Source organism: Spodoptera frugiperda, chromosome 22 (assembly GCF_023101765.2).
Source record: "Spodoptera frugiperda isolate SF20-4 chromosome 22, AGI-APGP_CSIRO_Sfru_2.0, whole genome shotgun sequence".
Taxonomy (NCBI): Eukaryota; Metazoa; Arthropoda; class Insecta; order Lepidoptera; family Noctuidae; genus Spodoptera; species Spodoptera frugiperda.
In genome coordinates this window covers 3,180,545-3,197,704 of record NC_064233.1, presented here as the reverse complement: position 1 = coordinate 3,197,704, position 17,160 = coordinate 3,180,545, and the positions used below count along the sequence as shown (strand labels likewise).

Genomic DNA, 17,160 nt, shown 5'->3' with positions numbered 1-17,160 from the left:
CTTACCTAATAACTCAATCGATGAGGAGTTACTGTATCGATTCTTTAATTTCTTAATCGATGATTGTTTACATTACTGTTTTAACATGACATAACATTACGCCGTATTTCACGAAGTGTTAAGCAGAGGTATAGACCACCTTCTAGTGGTATTCACCAGCTTCATATTGTAATACAAGAATTTTCAAGCAACTGTTCGGCTTTTATTGGTTCTAGCATGTTTTATAGCCTAGAGCCTTCCTCGATAATTAATATACTACCCAACACAAAATAAATAATTATTCAAATCGGACTAGTAGTCCCAGAAATGAGCGCGTTCAAACAAACAAACATTCATACAAACTAACAATCTCAACTCTTATTAGTAAATAGATTGGCCCTGGGGTTCCCAAGCTTCTCCTGGTCAAGGGCCACTTCTATAATTCTTGTTTGGTTAGGGATCAAATTTTCTTTCTGATTTTCCACACTCTGATTTTCTCATTGATCTGACTGCCTCGTTTGTCGAGAGGTTGCAAGTGCGACTACCGGGACAAGGGGTCTCGGGTTCGATTCTCGGGTCGGGCAAAGTATTACTGGGCTTTTTTCGGATTTTTTTAAATATCTCGGTAGTAGCACGGGGCCTGGAATTGTGTCCAGGATATGGCAATAGACTCGCCCCCTATTACATGGGACTTATAACACAAATGGTGAAAAAAGTGGGTGTACATTGTATAGCGGCATTATGTGTCGTAATGTGCACCTCTGCCTACCCCTTCGGGAATAAAAGGCGTGAAATTGTGTGTGTGTGTGTGTGTGTGTGTGATATTCTCATTCACTAACTGCCAAAATTGAGCACTACGTTTAATTGAACCCCTCGAGACCACATCAAAGAGGTAGATAAAATAAAAACAAGAATTTTATTAACATGGTAATGATCATAATTTTATTTTCTACACTATTCACAATAAGAAGCTAAATGTAAATTTTTATACATGGCAACATCAAGTTAAATAGTCAATAAAAATATTTTATTTGTTTTGAGCACAAAATGTATTTAGATAATGTTTATTGTGTACTATTTAGTACACTTTTAACAAAATATTATATTAATATAAAATATTAGGAATAATGTAGTGAATTAGTCTTATCTGTTTCTTACTTTTATTTATAATCTGTATTCTCTATGACTTACTGTCAAAAGTGGCGCCAAAATGCATAACCTCTTATTTCTTAACCAGTTTGTACTTTCATCAATATTTTATTATACCTAATACCAAAGTATAAAGTAAATAAAACAACAAAAAGATGTTTTTAAACAGATTTGTAACAGTAACAATAAACATACATAATATAACAATACATCGCATTTACAACCCTAAGAGCGCGGGCATAAGATGCGTTGCAGCTCCGCTCCGCAAATGTTTCACCGTGTCAGTGGGCACACGAGCGGTGCGGCACCGCAACGTTATGTCGCAGCGGCACCGTAGCAGCGTTGGACAGTCTGTTAATGAAAGTTTCCTTGTGACGCAAAACAACTGAGCGGTGCCGCTCCGACGTCGCAACGCATTCACCCCTCCCCACCTCGTCTTGGTGGTTGCAAGTCTGGTGTATCGTGTGACATGCCACAGATATTTCTATGTTAGACGACGCAGCGACACTGCTCATGCGCCGCCGCAACACATCGTGTGCCTCTGCTCTAAAGGCAAAGGAATAGACAGCTCTTTACAAAAAACCAATTATTTGTAATATACAATCTTCCAGTTATTTTATTTATCCCAATAATTAGTAGGAAACCTGGCAAGAACCAATATGACTTTTACCAAGTTACAATGTATTTTCAAAGATTATTTAGACACCACTGACAAACGGTGAAGGAAAACCTGGACTTATAATAACCAAATTACAAGTTTAAAATCACCAACCCGCCTTGAGCAAGTGTGGTGATTAATGTTCAAACCTTCTCCGTGTGAGAAGAGGCCTTTGACCAGCAGTGAGACAGTTACCGGCTGATAATGATGATGAGAAACATACTAACATGCTAACAGACTTATAAACACACTGACCAACCTAACTTGTTCTACAAAGACCTTTGATAATGAACAATTGTGTCAGAATGGTCAATCATTGAGCAGTGCGAGAGGGATGGAGCTATACAACCTACATAGCTCCGTCCCTCTCGCACTGCTCAATGATCGACCATTCTGACACAATTGTAATAGCAGACTAAGGCCCCAGGACACTAAACTACGGAGGTCTTCTTAGTTGGTCCTCGGTGGTGGAGGCTTGCCGCTGGCCAGAACTGATTTCATCGTCTTCATCATACTGGGAATGATTGCGATGTGCTTGTCCACACACTTTATGGCACATTTCTCGAATTCTATCGTACATTTGTCTACCTGTGGATGGAAAACAAAGTTATGAAACATTTTGGTCAACTGAATTGAAGTGGGAGAAACATGCTTCGGCTCGAATGGGTCGGCTCGACCGGAGTCATACCACAGCCTCACCGAAAACCGACGTGAAACAACGCTTGCGTTGTGTATCGTAGTTTACCGGCGATCCATTTTCCAATCCCAGATTCCACAAGAACCTTTAAATTGCAAACCCCTAAAAGGTCGGCAACGCACTTGTAACGCCTTCGAGTGTCTATGGGCGGCGGCAATTGCTTACCATCAGGTGATTCGTCTGCTCGTTTACCGGCTTATTCCATAAAAAAGTGCAATCTAGTCGGGGATGAGGATAAAAAAACATATAGTAAATTACTGAAACTTTGGCTCGAACTACTTTTTTATTACACTTGTTGTTTCTGTGACTGCTATAATCAGCAATTACTTAGTAAGAATGCAAAATTACATAAAATCGAAGTTGACCTTTCCTGTCAGCAGTTTGTCAGCAAATAATTTGTAGACATTATGTCAGCAAAAAATTGCTTATTGTTTATGTTGCTATATTAAACGAATGCGTCGATTGACTGTGCATTTAGTGCAGTAGGCGAGCAACTGGCTTCTGGGTAACACATTTTAGATATAATCCTTTCTATGATACAATGAATTTATGTCCATGTCTGTGTATTATTTATTTTAAATGTGTGAGAGCCATACTTCTACACTAATGGGTCAGTCCTCGACTGGAATGATACTATAGCCTCACAAAAAATTGACGTGAAACAAGGTTGTGTTGTATTTCGTTGCGCGAGTAAGGTTACTGGAAGCACAATTATCCTCCTTTCCAATCCCTGATTCCCCTTAAATTCCTAACCCCCAAAAGGCAGGCAACACACTTATACCGCCTCTGGTGCTTTGGGTGTCCATGGGCGGTATTAATTGCTAACCACTAAGTAATCTAACTATACAATGTGATAGGGTTGGGACTTCTAACCCGTTAAGGCTGAGTACTACATCTAATTTTATCGACAAAAAAAATAATATGGGGTGTTGAACCCCTAATTGAAAATATTGAAAAATAGTGATTCTTTCGGTAAAAATAATTCACAAATGATTTTTTTCTCACCAAAACATTATCAAACATATGAAAAAAGTAATGAATTAGTTAGCCAAGGTTATTAGCTACCGTTTGTCGTTTTTTTTTGTTTCTACGACGCATACAACCTTTGATATCAAAAAAAGTAAAAAAAATATTAAAATAGCCATAATTTTTAGGGGGAGGGGATTCGACCCCTTCGGCCCCCGACTTTTGTCGATAAAATTAGATGTAGAACTCAGCCTTAACGGGTTAGAAGTCTCGCCCCTATCACATTGTATAAAATAAAATGCTAAAAAAAAGTTATTACCGTCTCCTGACTAGGGTCAGGTCCCAATCTGTCTCTGGCATGATCATTGCAGTCCATTACACATCTCTGTAGCCGATTTTGCAAGTGATTGATTTCGCCCTGTGGACAAAAATACCAAAATATTTATTTACTATAACATACACTTTAAAATAGTGGATATAACAAAAAGAATACATATAGGGTGACTGGTAATTAGTGAAAGATATTTAAACACGTGATTGTACTCATGATTACATACAACTTTCCCAAAGAAACTATTTTGTATAGTTACTTGTTAGTTTTATTTTTATCATAATAACAAAACAAGAAAAATTCGCCAGCACATGCTTTCGCATGATCAGCTGTTAACAGCGAGTGTCCGCATTAATGGAAGACTAGTAACTAGGTAGGTATTTTGGAACTTTACTTACTTAATTTTACTTTTTTATAAAGTGAAGAATGAATACAATCACATGTCTAAATATCCTTCACTAATTACCAGTCACCCTATATACATAGTTGCATTCTTGACTAATGGTCAAAGAATTTCACAAATATATAAATACAATACCTGAACATAATTATTAGCTTGATTGAGTGAACTCGTACAGTTCTCAATGCATCCGTGCACTCTTTCTAAAGACGTCTGAGGGTCATCGCAACACTTTGCTGCACATCTGTGCATGTCACCCTGGAAAGGAAGAAATACAAAATTATAATATTTAAAAAGAGTGATCCTCAATATTTTTGGTCAGATCAACTAAAATTCTCCTAAGTCTGAAAAATACTATGCTAATAACAACATCAAAATCAGTTCAACCAAATGCAAGATAATGACTCAGAAACATACATGTCAAACAGAACATCTTTTTTATTGATTAAAAACAATAATAATTACATAATATTAGTAAGGATTTCAATCATATTGATGCATTTTGTGGATGATGCAATCTGTGTAAGAATTCTTATCATTGTTTCATGCTCTATTTATAATAAATTAGTAATTTGATAATAACAATACATTGTATGTAAGTTTTAATTATACATAAATAATGGTAGGCATTCCAGGATTATAAATGTGGGATCCTATCTAATTGAACCTATTAGAATTAAGTAGATATTTCATAAGAATTTATGGGTAGGTAATGCATAGCTGAAATAATAACCCTGAATAACCCACAATTTTCATTCATTTTAAATCTGTGACAATTAAAAATAATAAGGATGAATATAAGGTGTCCTTGACCTGAATTGTTTACTTTTTTTAAAACTTAATAATTTTTGACAGGTTATAAAATTAATACTACAATTTAATATATCTGTTCATAGTGTATTATAGATATTAATAAGTTATTAAAGTCGTAATAAATACGATATTATCTATCTGCATACAATTATTGCGTAAGTTGCATGCGATTGGGAACATAACCTCACTTACTTGCATTTTACGTAAATAACTCTTGTCTAACTCATTGACAAGGTTCGTCATCTCCTGCTCAATCCTAAACTTCTGTGCCTCAACCATTTTGATGGTTTTCACTCACGAAAATATAATAATTTGGTGAAAATTCGTGATTTACAAATTCGTGTAGACCGACAGCCGCTATCTACAAGGTTTTGGGAATTTGACGTTTGACAGCTGACTTACGGATTTTTTTTTCAGTATTGGAACCTTGCTTTTATAGTCAGCTTCCAATCAGAATAAAATAGGTATTTTATTCTGATTGGAAAATCATCTTAAAATAAAACACAAATTTTTACTTGACTTTACTATAGTAATTTTACACCCGCAAGGTGGACAGACGACCTGCGACGACGGTCGCAGGAAGCCGCTGGATGCAGGTCACTTCCAACCGACCTATCTGGAAGTCATTGGGGGAGGCCTATGTTCAGCAGTGGACGTCGTATGGCTGATATGATAATAATACTTTAGTTACGCAACAACGAGTTTGTAACTACAGTCTACTCAAGTAGAAATGTATTATTCAATATATTTATGTAGGAACTTTGTAACATTATAAATTCTATAACAATAAATAATTGTCAATAATAAAAATCTTTTATCCATCATAAATACTTTATTAACAAAATAAAATAAACATAATAAAACTAAGCCTCAATACCAATACCAGCTAAAAATCCCCCCAACAACTCTTGATCAAAATTAAAAATAGGCAGTTTCTTCAACAATGCTGCACAAGACTCGCAAACAGGAGCTTCTTCCTCTCCCTCTGCTAATCGACTGAACCTATTCTGGATTTTATTGGGAATATCATCAATTAAATCTGGCAACCCAGTCGAACATGGCGGCGGTGGCGCGAACGGCACACGATTTGACATTTCACTTTTAGGCGGAAAAACTGTATTTTGCGGTATTTCCTTAAAAATATTATTTTCTTTGATATTTTTCTTGAAATTTAAAGGAAAATCTTTGCAATCAGGTTTTAAAACGGTTATTTTTGGCGGTGTTGGCGGTGCTGGTAGGAAATATGCTACTGCGGTTTCGGGGTAACATTTTGGTGTTTGTTCAAATGTTGGCGGCTTCGCTGGTAATGTTGGCTTTGGCGTGTTGGCTATTGGTATTGGTGGTGCGCGGTGACCATTCCGATTGATAATATGGGCGTGACTTATCTGTGAAATATATAAAAATATGATACAAATTAAATTAGAAAGATGTTAGGAGATTCATAATTACGTATGTATAGGAGGTTACAGAGGTTTATGAATGTCGTGGTGACCAGGAGTTTAAAGGCTGATACCAATGTAACTTTTTCCGAGTTATAATAATTATGTGCTTTCTAAGATTATTAAGACACCACTAAGAAATGGCGAAGAAAAACATCGTGAGGAAACGTAGGCTTACAAGTTTGAAATCACAGTCTGACAATAGTCTGTCAGTCTGTCCGTTAGTGAAGCTAGGTGCTCATTCCAAAGTATAGCTTCGAATAGAGAAGAGCGGGCTAAAAACTTCATTCGTTACTCTTTTAAAAAATAAACCTATATTTACAATTTCTTTGATACATTTCTCCAACCAATAATTGTAAGTACAATGTGAGAAGAATGCAGAGACATTGCAACGCGCAACACAAATGTAAACACAACATAATAATCGAACAATAACTACAAAATGGACGAGAACAGGCTGATGATGATAATAATAAACTATAAAATAAATAAAAAACCTAGGATTATTTTTACAAATTACATTTACCTGGTAAAGTAAAAAACAATTTACAACAACGAACAGCGCTACCTTCGCCATTCTCAATACAGTTAAACGAATGATAAACCACAATAATACTGTTTTTAGTGTTATTTATTGAAATATACGTTAAAGTTAATGAAATAATTATCTTTAAAATTAATGTGCAATCGTCTTGTGTTTATATTATTGAAACATTATTATCATTGATGAGTAATGTTGATGTTTTGAAACTTAAATACAAGAACTGAATACTAAGAACTAACTGACTACCAGTTATAATAGTGAAAATTGCTGTAGTACTAACTTTTCTTTTTCATACAGAAGCATTTTTCGGCACGAATGGGCCGGCTCGATCGGAGTGATACCATGGCCTCACAGAAAAACGACGTGAAACAACGCTTGCGTTGTGTGAGTGAGGTTACCGGAGGTCCAATTACCCCCCTTTCCAATCTTCCCAATCCCCGATTCTCCAACAACTCTTAAATTCCTAACCCCAAAGGCCGGCAACACCCTTGTAACGCCTCTGGTGTTTCGAGTGTCCATGGGCGGTAGCGATTGCTTACCATCAGATGATCCGTCTGCTTGTTCACCGGCTTATACCATAAAAAAAACATGTTGTTCTTTCGACGCATACCTAATAATATGTAAGAAGTTACGTCATATTACAAAGAAAAGGGTTACCAATGTCAAAAATTACTCAATTATGTATAATCGTAGAATAAATGTTGAAAGAAGTCGTTTATTAGGACATTTTAATAGATACTCGAAAATATAAAAACAGGCCGATTCAATTGTTTGTGCTTTTATTCAATTCACTATGGAGGCGAAATCTTTGATCGTTTTGCTGGCCCTACTTTTTGGTTTTGTGAGTATTTTAACTAGTTAATCATTAATTATTATATTAAAGGCTTATTCACGTAACTGTTTGACGAAGAACTTGACTAGTTTCAGCATTCCGGGACACAAGACGCGGCAATTGTTGCGCTGCTACTGCATGAATAATGAGCCTTCAGCATGGCTTGAAACTAGTCGAGTTCCTCATCAAACAGTTACGTTCGTGTCATGAAATTTGTAATCAAATTATAGTTAATCATTATTATAACAGTAAGATAACACACCTTTTTCCCTTTTGAAGAAAATGATGATGATGCGTACTTGTGTTTTATAAAATTTAACAGGTTCGCACTTTTCACTAAGTAGTTTACTGTAAGTCTCATACATACATACATACATAACCTCACGCCTTTGTCCCAAGGGAGTAGACAGAGACAATGGAACGCCAATTGCTACGAATCTTACATACCTCTTTCGCATCATCAACAGTCATCAGTCTTTTCATGCATGCTCGTCGGTTAAATCTCATATTTTATTTTATAATATCCCAGGATATTGTTTTTAAGCGCAAATCTAGGATCGTATCTATACTATGATTAATTTTCTTTTACAGCTAACACCAGGACAAACAATACCAATCTTCCGCTCCCCATGCCAATGTCCCCAAAAACTCCCATGTTTTTCTAGACTGGCAACACCATTCCCCGCCATTGTTGAAACCATAGACAACATTCCGAATCCTCAGTGCTGTTGCTGCAAAGACCAACTCATTCTGCCTCCTTTGGCTGTTGAGTTACCAAGGAGTTTGGGTTATTTTCAGTCAGCTTTGCCTTTGGTAGCGAAATATTTCAGCCCAAGTATGGATGATGTGATGACTGGTGCATATCTACCTGTGGCAGCTTGTGATTTGGTTATTGCTGCTCCTGTTTGCCCGGAATATGCGCCGTTAGTCAAGCCTATTGTTTTGTAAATAAATGATTTAAGGTTGTGCTATTTTGTTGTTTTTTTTTCATCACATCTGCTCTAAACCTTGCAAAATTAAAAAGAAATTAGAGGCCCATTAGTTCAGGTATACCCTATACCCTATTACCCTATTCGATATATGAAAATATTAGCCCACTGTTAAGAACAACTTATGGAAAAAATGGGTGTTACATTCACACACACATCACATCACATCAACACTATAATATATAAAGTGGCGTTAACCAAAGGCTTCTTCTCAGACATGGAAGGTTTGAGCATTAATCACCACACTTGCTCAATGCGGGTTGGCGATTTCAAACTTATAATTAGAAATTATGAGCCCAGGTTTCCACACGATATCCGGAGCTGCGGACAACGTAAAAGGTTACCGGGGCTCCGACTCAAAGCAGGAGAAGGAACGGGGTGGTTTTTAGTCAGTAACAGTCTGACACTCCCTCCCGCCTATTCTAAGGCGGGACGTGTCATTGGATGATTTTCCCCCTCAAAAAACACACGATGTTTTCCTTTACTGTTCAATCTTAGAAAGTACTTATAATTCGGAAAATGTCAGACAGTACTTGCCATTGGTACAACCCGCGAACCAGCTAACTCATATACATATTACAAGAAGCGAGCATCTTAGACCTCTGGGCCACCACGATTCATAGCGTAACATTAAATGTGCACATCTGCCTACCCCTTCGCTGAATAAAACCAAGCGTGATGATTATTACATCAATGATTTATCGAAATAACATTTCATAATTACAATCATGATATAATTTCTAACAATTATAATATCTTTAAATAAAAACTTCGATAAGACACGAAGCTTAGATAGCAATGCAATAAAATCAATTGAAATTACATTATAAATATTACTTTAATTCTGAAATCTATATTGTAATATAGTGTTTAGCAATATTGTAAGGAAAATGAAGTCCATTTTAATTATATCGACTGTGATTTTACATAATCAGGTAAATAAAACATTGTACATTCATCTTTTAATTGTCCTATTCAGAGATATTTGATGATTACTTAAACTATTCCTTAGTAACGTTTTTGTTCCAAAAACAATTGCTTACTAAATGCAAAAACTTTTTGTTCAAACTTTATTAGTCAATCATGTCAAAACTGCAGAAGGGATCGGGATGAAATTTGGGACAAGGGTAGATTATGGTCTAGATTAATACATAGGTTACTTTTTATCCTGACACGCTACGCTAATTTTTTTGTAAAACCACCACCCCCAGTCAAACTGTAGACGTCTTGCAATCACTCAAATAATTACTTTATTTGACGGATCACCTGATGGTATAAGCAATCAACCCCGTCCACGGATACCCGCAACACCAGAGGCGTTACAAGTCAGCGGACTTGTAACGTCTCTGGTGCACTACCAGTCATTACGAATTGGGTAAACTACCAAGACAAATACTAAATAGAAAATTAAATGGTATAACATTTTTTTCAGCTAGCAACATCACAAGTTTTCCGCCCACAATACACAAGGCCAATCGCAGATCTAGAAAATGGAAAACTCATTAATTTACCGCCCAACGTGATTGATCCGCCCAGCACGAACATTATCCCTCTTCCTAAGATCATTCCGGCCCCTAGAACCACTCTCATCACAGACTGCTCACCCTCTATCTGTGAGAACTTAGCCAACACAATACAATTGATGATAGTTTGCAACCTATTGCAAAATAAATACAGTTCAGATTGCAATAACAAACTAACTTTGCCTGTGTTAAACGATTTAGCGTCGCCTGCTCTCAATAATCTAATTATGCCAAAAATAGTGAATAGTAATATTGCTCAGTCCAATATTGTTGGTAATTATGTTCCGTCTAACTTTTATCCTTCTGTGCCTAGTTTGAATCCGCATAATATGATTTTGCCTAACGTTATTCCGCCAAACGTAATTCCATCAAACATGATTCCGTCAAACGTAATTCCGCCAAATATGATTACGCCAAATATGATTACGCCAAACATGATTACGCCAAATATGATTACGCCAAACATGATTACGCCAGGTGTCATTCCGCCGCCTGTAATACCTACGGCCGTTTCTCCAGCGTGTCCCAATGCTCAATTAGGTACGGCTAATGTTAATGCTCTACTCAATACGTTAATGGGTATGCTAGGTAATATAAGAGGTTAGTTTAAGAAATAATTTATGTTTTGTAAGAAATAATTAAAGTTTTTTTTTACCTAATTTTGTGTCTTATTTCCAACTACCGACCTGCCCCAGCTTCGCATGGGTGCAATAGTGATATATTATGCATGTATTATACATATAAACCACCCTCTTGAATCACTCTATCTATTAAAAAAACCGCATCTAAATCCGTTGCGTAGTTTTAAAGATTTAAACTTACAGAGGGACATAGGGACAGAGAAAGTGACTTTGTTTTATACTATTTAGTGATGGCCCATGGCACATGAGCATAGAGTGATATTATTGACTTTGACTTAATTATAATAAAACCAAATAAATTACCTAAAAAGCACGGTATACTCACGTACATCAATAGAGAAAAGCTAGTTTCGATTCAATGAGGGATTCTTCATAATTAGCAGCGTGCGCTGACGCGGCGACTTCGCGCAGTCTACTTAGTAAACCGTAATTTTTTAGTTAATTTAGTAAGTATGTCTCACGATAGTTTTTATAAAATTAAAATTAAAACCAAATAAATTTTAACTAATTCTTTTATTTCTTCTTTCTTTTTCAATACATAACAATACTAATACAAAAAATACATTAAAATATCACTTAATTAATAAGGACTTAATAATCACCTATCCAACAAAAATACAAGATCAGTAGATCCCATACTTATTGGTAGACAAACAGGATTCTATAAGGCTTAGAGGATCCAAGTTTGAACATCCACAAGATGGAATAAGCCCATCACAGCCAAATCTTGATCCTAACATACTGGCTAACAATTCACCGATATTCTGTTTGCCAAACTTTCCACATCCGCAACCAACATTAGGCAAGCCATAAGGACTCACATCACATCCGCATCCATATGGTACTCCATAATTCTGCCCATAGTCACATCCACATCCATAATTAGGTATACCTACGTAGTTTTGATCACATCCGCACCCATAATTCGGTATGCCTATGTAATTGGGCTCACATCCGCATCCAATATTAGGTATAGACATTACTTCTGGATAATAGACATTGGGTATAACTTCTACAACCTGCTCGCATGGGCAAGGGGGTATAACTTCACAAGGAGTTATTATAGGCTCACAAGGAGCATAAGGATTAATATAATCCACTTGAGGATTTAAATAATCAATTATTGGAGGATAGATTTGACCTTGGATGGGTATGGAGTCGCATCCACATGGTAACTTCATTGACTTCTCGATTAGATTATTCATTAGCAACATTTGTAAAGCATTAGCGAGGGCAGTAGAAAGAGAATTGTCCACAATTACTTGTGTTTCCGAGTTGCAGATTTTAGGAGGTGAGTTGCAGATCTGAGGTGTTGGGTCACATGGCAGCGGATTTAAGATCTGCGGCGGATTGATTAGACGAGGTGTATCGCAGATTTGTGGGAGTTGGTTCATGATACGTGGTGGTTGGTCGCAGATTCTTGGTGGCAAATCACATATTTGAGGCGGTGGGTTGTAAATGAGAGGCGGTGAGTCGCAGATTCTAGGTGGTGACTCACATAATTGTGGTGGGTTAAACAAACGAGGTGGTTGATCACAAAGTGAAGGTGGGTTGAATAATCTTGTAGGCGGATCGCAGATCTGTGATGCTGGGTTAAGAATTCTTGGTGGTGAATCACATATCTGCGGTGGCTGGTTTAAAATTCTTGGTGTGTCGCAGATCCGTGGCGGCGGGTCGCAGATCTTGGGAGGTGAGTTGCAGATTTTAGGTAATTGATTACGTAGCTGTGGCTGAATCCGTGACGGCGGAAATTGGGCTGTTGTCTGAAAGAAGAAAAAACTTTTATTAAAATTATTATTTAAGACATAATTAGATTGTGACAGTCAACTGTTGGATTATGAATGGCCTCCTATACATGCCTCTCATGTGCCATAATCTTCACGCCTTGCCTTTTTTAGGGAGGAAAATTATCCAACAACTTGTCCCACCTTGACTGAGGCGAGGGGGAGCGTCAGCCTCTTATTGACTTAAAAAACACCCGTTCCTACTTCTGCCCTTCGAGCCGGAGCCCCGGTAAACTCGCTAGGTAGTGTCCGCAGTTCCAGATAGTCCGCGAACCGGGTTGGCCTTGCAGTTTTAAAGCATTTTGCGACGGTTCCCACCATGCCAGTAGCCTTCAATGGCTGCTTCCTTTCCTCGACTGGCGCGTGTGGAAGACTAGACTACTAGACTAGGCTAACCCCTACCAAGCAGACGTCTGACTCCCCCAGTTCAGTAGCCCAGAAGCTTCGCCTGTGGAGGATAATATAATAATTAATTCAACTTACCGTACAAACTAAAACTGCACAAACAAATAGAAGCCTGAAAGCCATTTTGTCTTTCTCTGATAAGTTTTAATAAATTTCCTTATATACCACATTTTTGCTACCACATTATTTATTAACTAATATTGATATAATATTGACACATTGACATTGAAATGATTACGTTAGTGATATTTTTACAGCGAATCGTGTTATTAGGCAAGTGTTATAATTTTTGTTGTAATGTTACTTTAATTTTATTTTGATAAGTTGATGTCAGGAAGTCACTAGGGAAGGTCTATGGTAAGTAGTGGACGTCTTGTGGCTGATACATACATTTTTTCAAACGTTGCCCTACACTAGGATTTTCTCCTGTGTCGTAGTTGCACAGTTTACAAACATACAAGCTATACACATGATACGCAGCCCCAAAACAACCATTTGTCGATCACACAAAGAGTTGTTCCGTGCAAGAATCGAAACCAAGACTCGTTGAATTATGATCGTATAAAATTGTATCATCTGCCTAGTTAAACGATTTTGTTATTGTAAGCGTAACTGCAAAGGGTTCGTCTGATCCAGAGTTGCGGAAAACCTAAGGGATTACCAGGGCTGTGGCTCAAAGCAGGACTACTCCTGCTTGAATTGACTAAACACTAAACTTGACTTGACTAAACACCACCCCGTTCCTAACGGGGTGGTGTTTAGTCAGTGAGAGTCTGACACTCAAGGCGGGAGCAGTAATTAGATGATTTTTAACCTCTAAAAAAAAGCCATAAAAAGAAAATATGAGTTGACTTGGGTAATAAGATACTTTTTATCCCAACGCACAACTCGGACGAAGCCGCTGGCGGAAGCTAGTTTTATTATAATTCTGTATGAACAAATGAGTTATTAATTAATCCACAATAACTTCCAATACAATTTCCGCAATAAATTGGCTTTTACAAAAACCGTTCATAATTTATTACGGCCTGTTATCCGGTACGGAAGTTATGAATTTATAATCTACTACAAATATATTCAATGATTTATATGTTAACCGAATTTATGGAATTTAATTCAGGGTTTCCCATGGTATTTAGTTATTACCTATTTTAGGTAAAAAAGTGTCAGGCTCAGAAAGTGGCACAATTTAATCTTTTTTTAACGTTGGTAAGTCTGCGTTTGGCCACCAACCCGCTTACTGCCAGGACGGCGAAGCGAAGATGTGGCCGAAGATGGAACACACGAAAGTACCTATTCACCTTTTTGTAGTATAGGACCACTAGATAGAAAATAGAGAGATTCGTGGTTGCTCCTCATAAAGCGTCACGCATTATGTCAAAGAGAAAATCAATTACGACATCTCCTCTTTGTATTTGCTTCATGGTAAAAAATAATAAAAATTATCAACACCGATCTTTCCTATCATATACTCTTACAAAGATAAATCACACATACTATTTTATCTTTAAATCATCATCTTAAGATTGTGATCACGTCTTGATAGAGTAAAGATAACAGACTCCTGACGTATCAATGATGTTTCAATATAAATTACCAATCAAATTGTAATTTTTCTTTAATCGGTGTTCTGTAAGTTCGAAATGGCACGAGCATTCATTTGTTTTTTATTGATACAGTGTTTTGTTTTAAAGGTATGTTTATTTGTGTTTTTTATGGGATAGGTAGTGTAACGTTGTGCCTTTTATCCCCGAAGGGGTAGACAGAAGTGCACATTACGGCACGTTATGCCGCTATACAATGTGCACTTTTCACCATTTGTGTTATAAGTCCCATGTAATAGGTGGTGAGCCTATTGCCATATACTGGATACAATTCCAGACTCCGTGCTACTACTGAGAAAATTTTCGGAAAACCGAAAAAAGTCCAGCAATACTTTGCCCGACCCGGGAATCGAACCCGCGACCCCTTGTCCGGCAGTCCCACTTGCGACCACTCGACCAACGAGGCAGTTTCAGTGGGATAGAGAGATAAACTAAAAATCACTGTCTTCATCATGAGCAGCGTGCGCAGACGCGGTGACGTCGCGCAGCCTACTACTAGTAGTCAGCTGGCTGCGTGACGTCATTGCGTCTTGATAAAGAGTCCCTCTGTGACTCGAAACTAGTAGAGCTTTTCCCCATTCATGTTCGTGAGTAAACCGTATTTTTTTTAACATTCGATAAGGAACCAATAACAAAGGACTTCTCTTATTATACGTTGGTTATCTTAATTTTTGGCGTTGACTAGATGGCGCTACAATCGACTTAAGTCCATGCATTTATTATTGTTTTTTTTTCTACTTATAAGACGAATTACGCACTTAAATCTTCGTTTTTTTGTTCTAGGTACTATCATCATACCCTCAACCAACAGTCCAGCAGTACCTTCAACTGATGGGGTTGCCCCAACCCCACACAATTGCTGTACCAGCTCAACCACCACCACCGAGCCAACCATGTGCACCCAGTCAACCAAGACCTCCGCCTTCACCACAAACACTTGCAGCCTTAGCTCTTCCTAATCTGGTTTCTAAATTACAGCAATCCTTGCCACCGACCAATCAACCTAGACCTGTGTCCGCTCCGCCGCCGCTAACCGCGATAGGTCTACCTAATTTGGTTGCTCCAAAAACAGAACTTAAAGCAGAAAAATCAAGCGTTGATGCAAAATTGCTTAACAATTTAGCTGTTGCTTTACAATTACTTATCGTTAGTAATATTCTAAATTCACCACCACCCAAAGAATCATTACTAGCTAAAGCTGCAAGCGAAAACAGTCCTTATGCACCTCCGTGTTCAGTACCAACTGTACCGAATTCCAATTTTATTGGAGGTTCAAATTACCCTGAACAGGGTTTGTCAAAGAGTTATAAACCTACTAGAAATGGCTTGGCGTTAATGTCGCCTTATGAAGCTTTGGCACCTGTAAAATCTTATTCAGATTCTTACTCTTTCGGTTCTTTGAATCCACGACAGGACTTCCAATCTCCTTATGCTGTTTTTGCCGATCAGGATCTGTTTTCAATGAACGATTTGTTTTAGTGAAATAGTTCGCGTTTCAAAACATAGATGGCGCTGTTTTCAAATTTGAGTTGTTAGGTTTAAAGTAATTTATTGTGTTTTGTTGAATAAAATTGTTGTTATTGTGATATTGCGTTTTATTTATGTTTTTTTTTTACCCTACTGAGAGGAATAACATGAAAAAGAAGTAAATTTAAGATACGTCGATGTAATCAGACTTCGGAATCTAGTAATGAAAAGGGGAGAATGAAAAATGACATAAACAGATAATACATCCTGACCCAAGTAGTTTGTAAAATAGGGTAGATGACTAATTTTTATTTGAATGTCCGTCTTGTAGATTATTTGAAAACAAACACGTACCTAATTTTAATTTTCTTATGGAAACAAATACCTTTGAAGATAAATGATTTGAAATATCGCGTGACGTCAGAAATGGCATTTTATACGTAAATATGACGTACTTGCTCCCACTTCTAAACTTCGATTGGTTTTACCTAAGGCTTTTTGACTTATATAACAAAATTAAAAAATACGTGTCTAATATTTTTTCATTATCTAACTGACAGACTAAATTTTTTTAATTTTCATACCCCGTTCATCCCTACTGTAAAAAGATTAAGATTTAAGCACTTGTTTGGTCAAATTACCATTAAATTGATCACATTAAATATTTTGTCTTAAGAATCACTTCATTTGCTAGCTAACCATATCGTTACATTTTGTCGTTTCTGAGTTTGTAACGACCGATTAAACCGACGCGACCGGGACGACACTTTCTTTGATCGAGTGTTAAAAAACCAGGAAAAGAAACGGGGTTTTTTAGTCAGAAAGAGTTTGACACTCCCTCTCTCCCAAGGCGGGAAAAATCATTCAATAACGTTCCCTCCTCAGTTGTTTGCCATTCCATAAACCGGTATAAGCCGGTAAACAAGCAGACGGATCAAC

The 17,160-nt window shown here is 37.2% G+C and overlaps 4 protein-coding genes across 4 annotated transcripts; 2 read left to right on the top strand and 2 right to left on the bottom strand.

The window, feature by feature from the left end:
• Positions 1-1,282: 1,282 nt before the first annotated feature.
• On the bottom strand, positions 1,283-5,377 carry LOC118280027 (protein FAM136A). The gene is made up of 4 exons (XM_050702590.1): positions 5,186-5,377; positions 4,319-4,438; positions 3,769-3,867; positions 1,283-2,374 (listed from the first exon to the last, which is right to left on the bottom strand). Exons 1-4 carry the CDS (start codon positions 5,270-5,272, stop codon positions 2,237-2,239), a joined length of 444 nt encoding a protein of 147 aa, XP_050558547.1. The 5' UTR covers positions 5,273-5,377; the 3' UTR covers positions 1,283-2,236.
• Positions 5,378-9,687: 4,310 nt separating this feature from the next.
• LOC126912095 (spore coat assembly protein ExsA-like) lies at positions 9,688-10,948 on the top strand. Its single transcript, XM_050702456.1, has 2 exons — positions 9,688-9,732; positions 10,230-10,948. The coding sequence occupies exons 1-2, from the start codon at positions 9,688-9,690 to the stop codon at positions 10,923-10,925; spliced, it is 741 nt and encodes a 246-aa protein (XP_050558413.1). The 3' UTR covers positions 10,926-10,948.
• A 632-nt stretch (positions 10,949-11,580) lies between these two features.
• Positions 11,581-13,273, bottom strand: LOC126912094 (uncharacterized). Its single transcript, XM_050702455.1, has 2 exons — positions 13,229-13,273; positions 11,581-12,724 (listed from the first exon to the last, which is right to left on the bottom strand). Exons 1-2 carry the CDS (start codon positions 13,271-13,273, stop codon positions 11,585-11,587), a joined length of 1,185 nt encoding a protein of 394 aa, XP_050558412.1. The 3' UTR covers positions 11,581-11,584.
• A 1,447-nt stretch (positions 13,274-14,720) lies between these two features.
• On the top strand, positions 14,721-16,233 carry LOC118279566 (uncharacterized). The gene is made up of 2 exons (XM_050702543.1): positions 14,721-14,844; positions 15,538-16,233. The coding sequence occupies exons 1-2, from the start codon at positions 14,794-14,796 to the stop codon at positions 16,231-16,233; spliced, it is 747 nt and encodes a 248-aa protein (XP_050558500.1). The 5' UTR covers positions 14,721-14,793.
• The last annotated feature ends 927 nt before the right edge of the window (positions 16,234-17,160 follow it).

Coding starts and splice junctions, on each gene's coding strand:
- LOC126912094 (XM_050702455.1), bottom strand. CDS start 13,273: ATGGCTTTCAGGCTTCTATTTGTTTGTGCAGTTTTAGTTTGTACG. Junction 12,725..13,228: donor GTGCAGTTTTAGTTTGTACG/GTAAGTTGAATT, acceptor TTCTTCTTTCAG/ACAACAGCCCAATTTCCGCC.
- LOC118280027 (XM_050702590.1), bottom strand. CDS start 5,272: ATGGTTGAGGCACAGAAGTTTAGGATTGAGCAGGAGATGACGAACCTT. Junction 3,868..4,318: donor AAGCTAATAATTATGTTCAG/GTATTGTATTTA, acceptor TTTTGTCCACAG/GGCGAAATCAATCACTTGCA. Junction 2,375..3,768: donor CTGACCCTAGTCAGGAGACG/GTAATAACTTTT, acceptor TTCCATCCACAG/GTAGACAAATGTACGATAGA.
- LOC126912095 (XM_050702456.1), top strand. CDS start 9,688: ATGAAGTCCATTTTAATTATATCGACTGTGATTTTACATAATCAG. Junction 9,733..10,229: donor CTGTGATTTTACATAATCAG/GTAAATAAAACA, acceptor CATTTTTTTCAG/CTAGCAACATCACAAGTTTT.
- LOC118279566 (XM_050702543.1), top strand. CDS start 14,794: ATGGCACGAGCATTCATTTGTTTTTTATTGATACAGTGTTTTGTTTTA. Junction 14,845..15,537: donor TACAGTGTTTTGTTTTAAAG/GTATGTTTATTT, acceptor TTTTTGTTCTAG/GTACTATCATCATACCCTCA.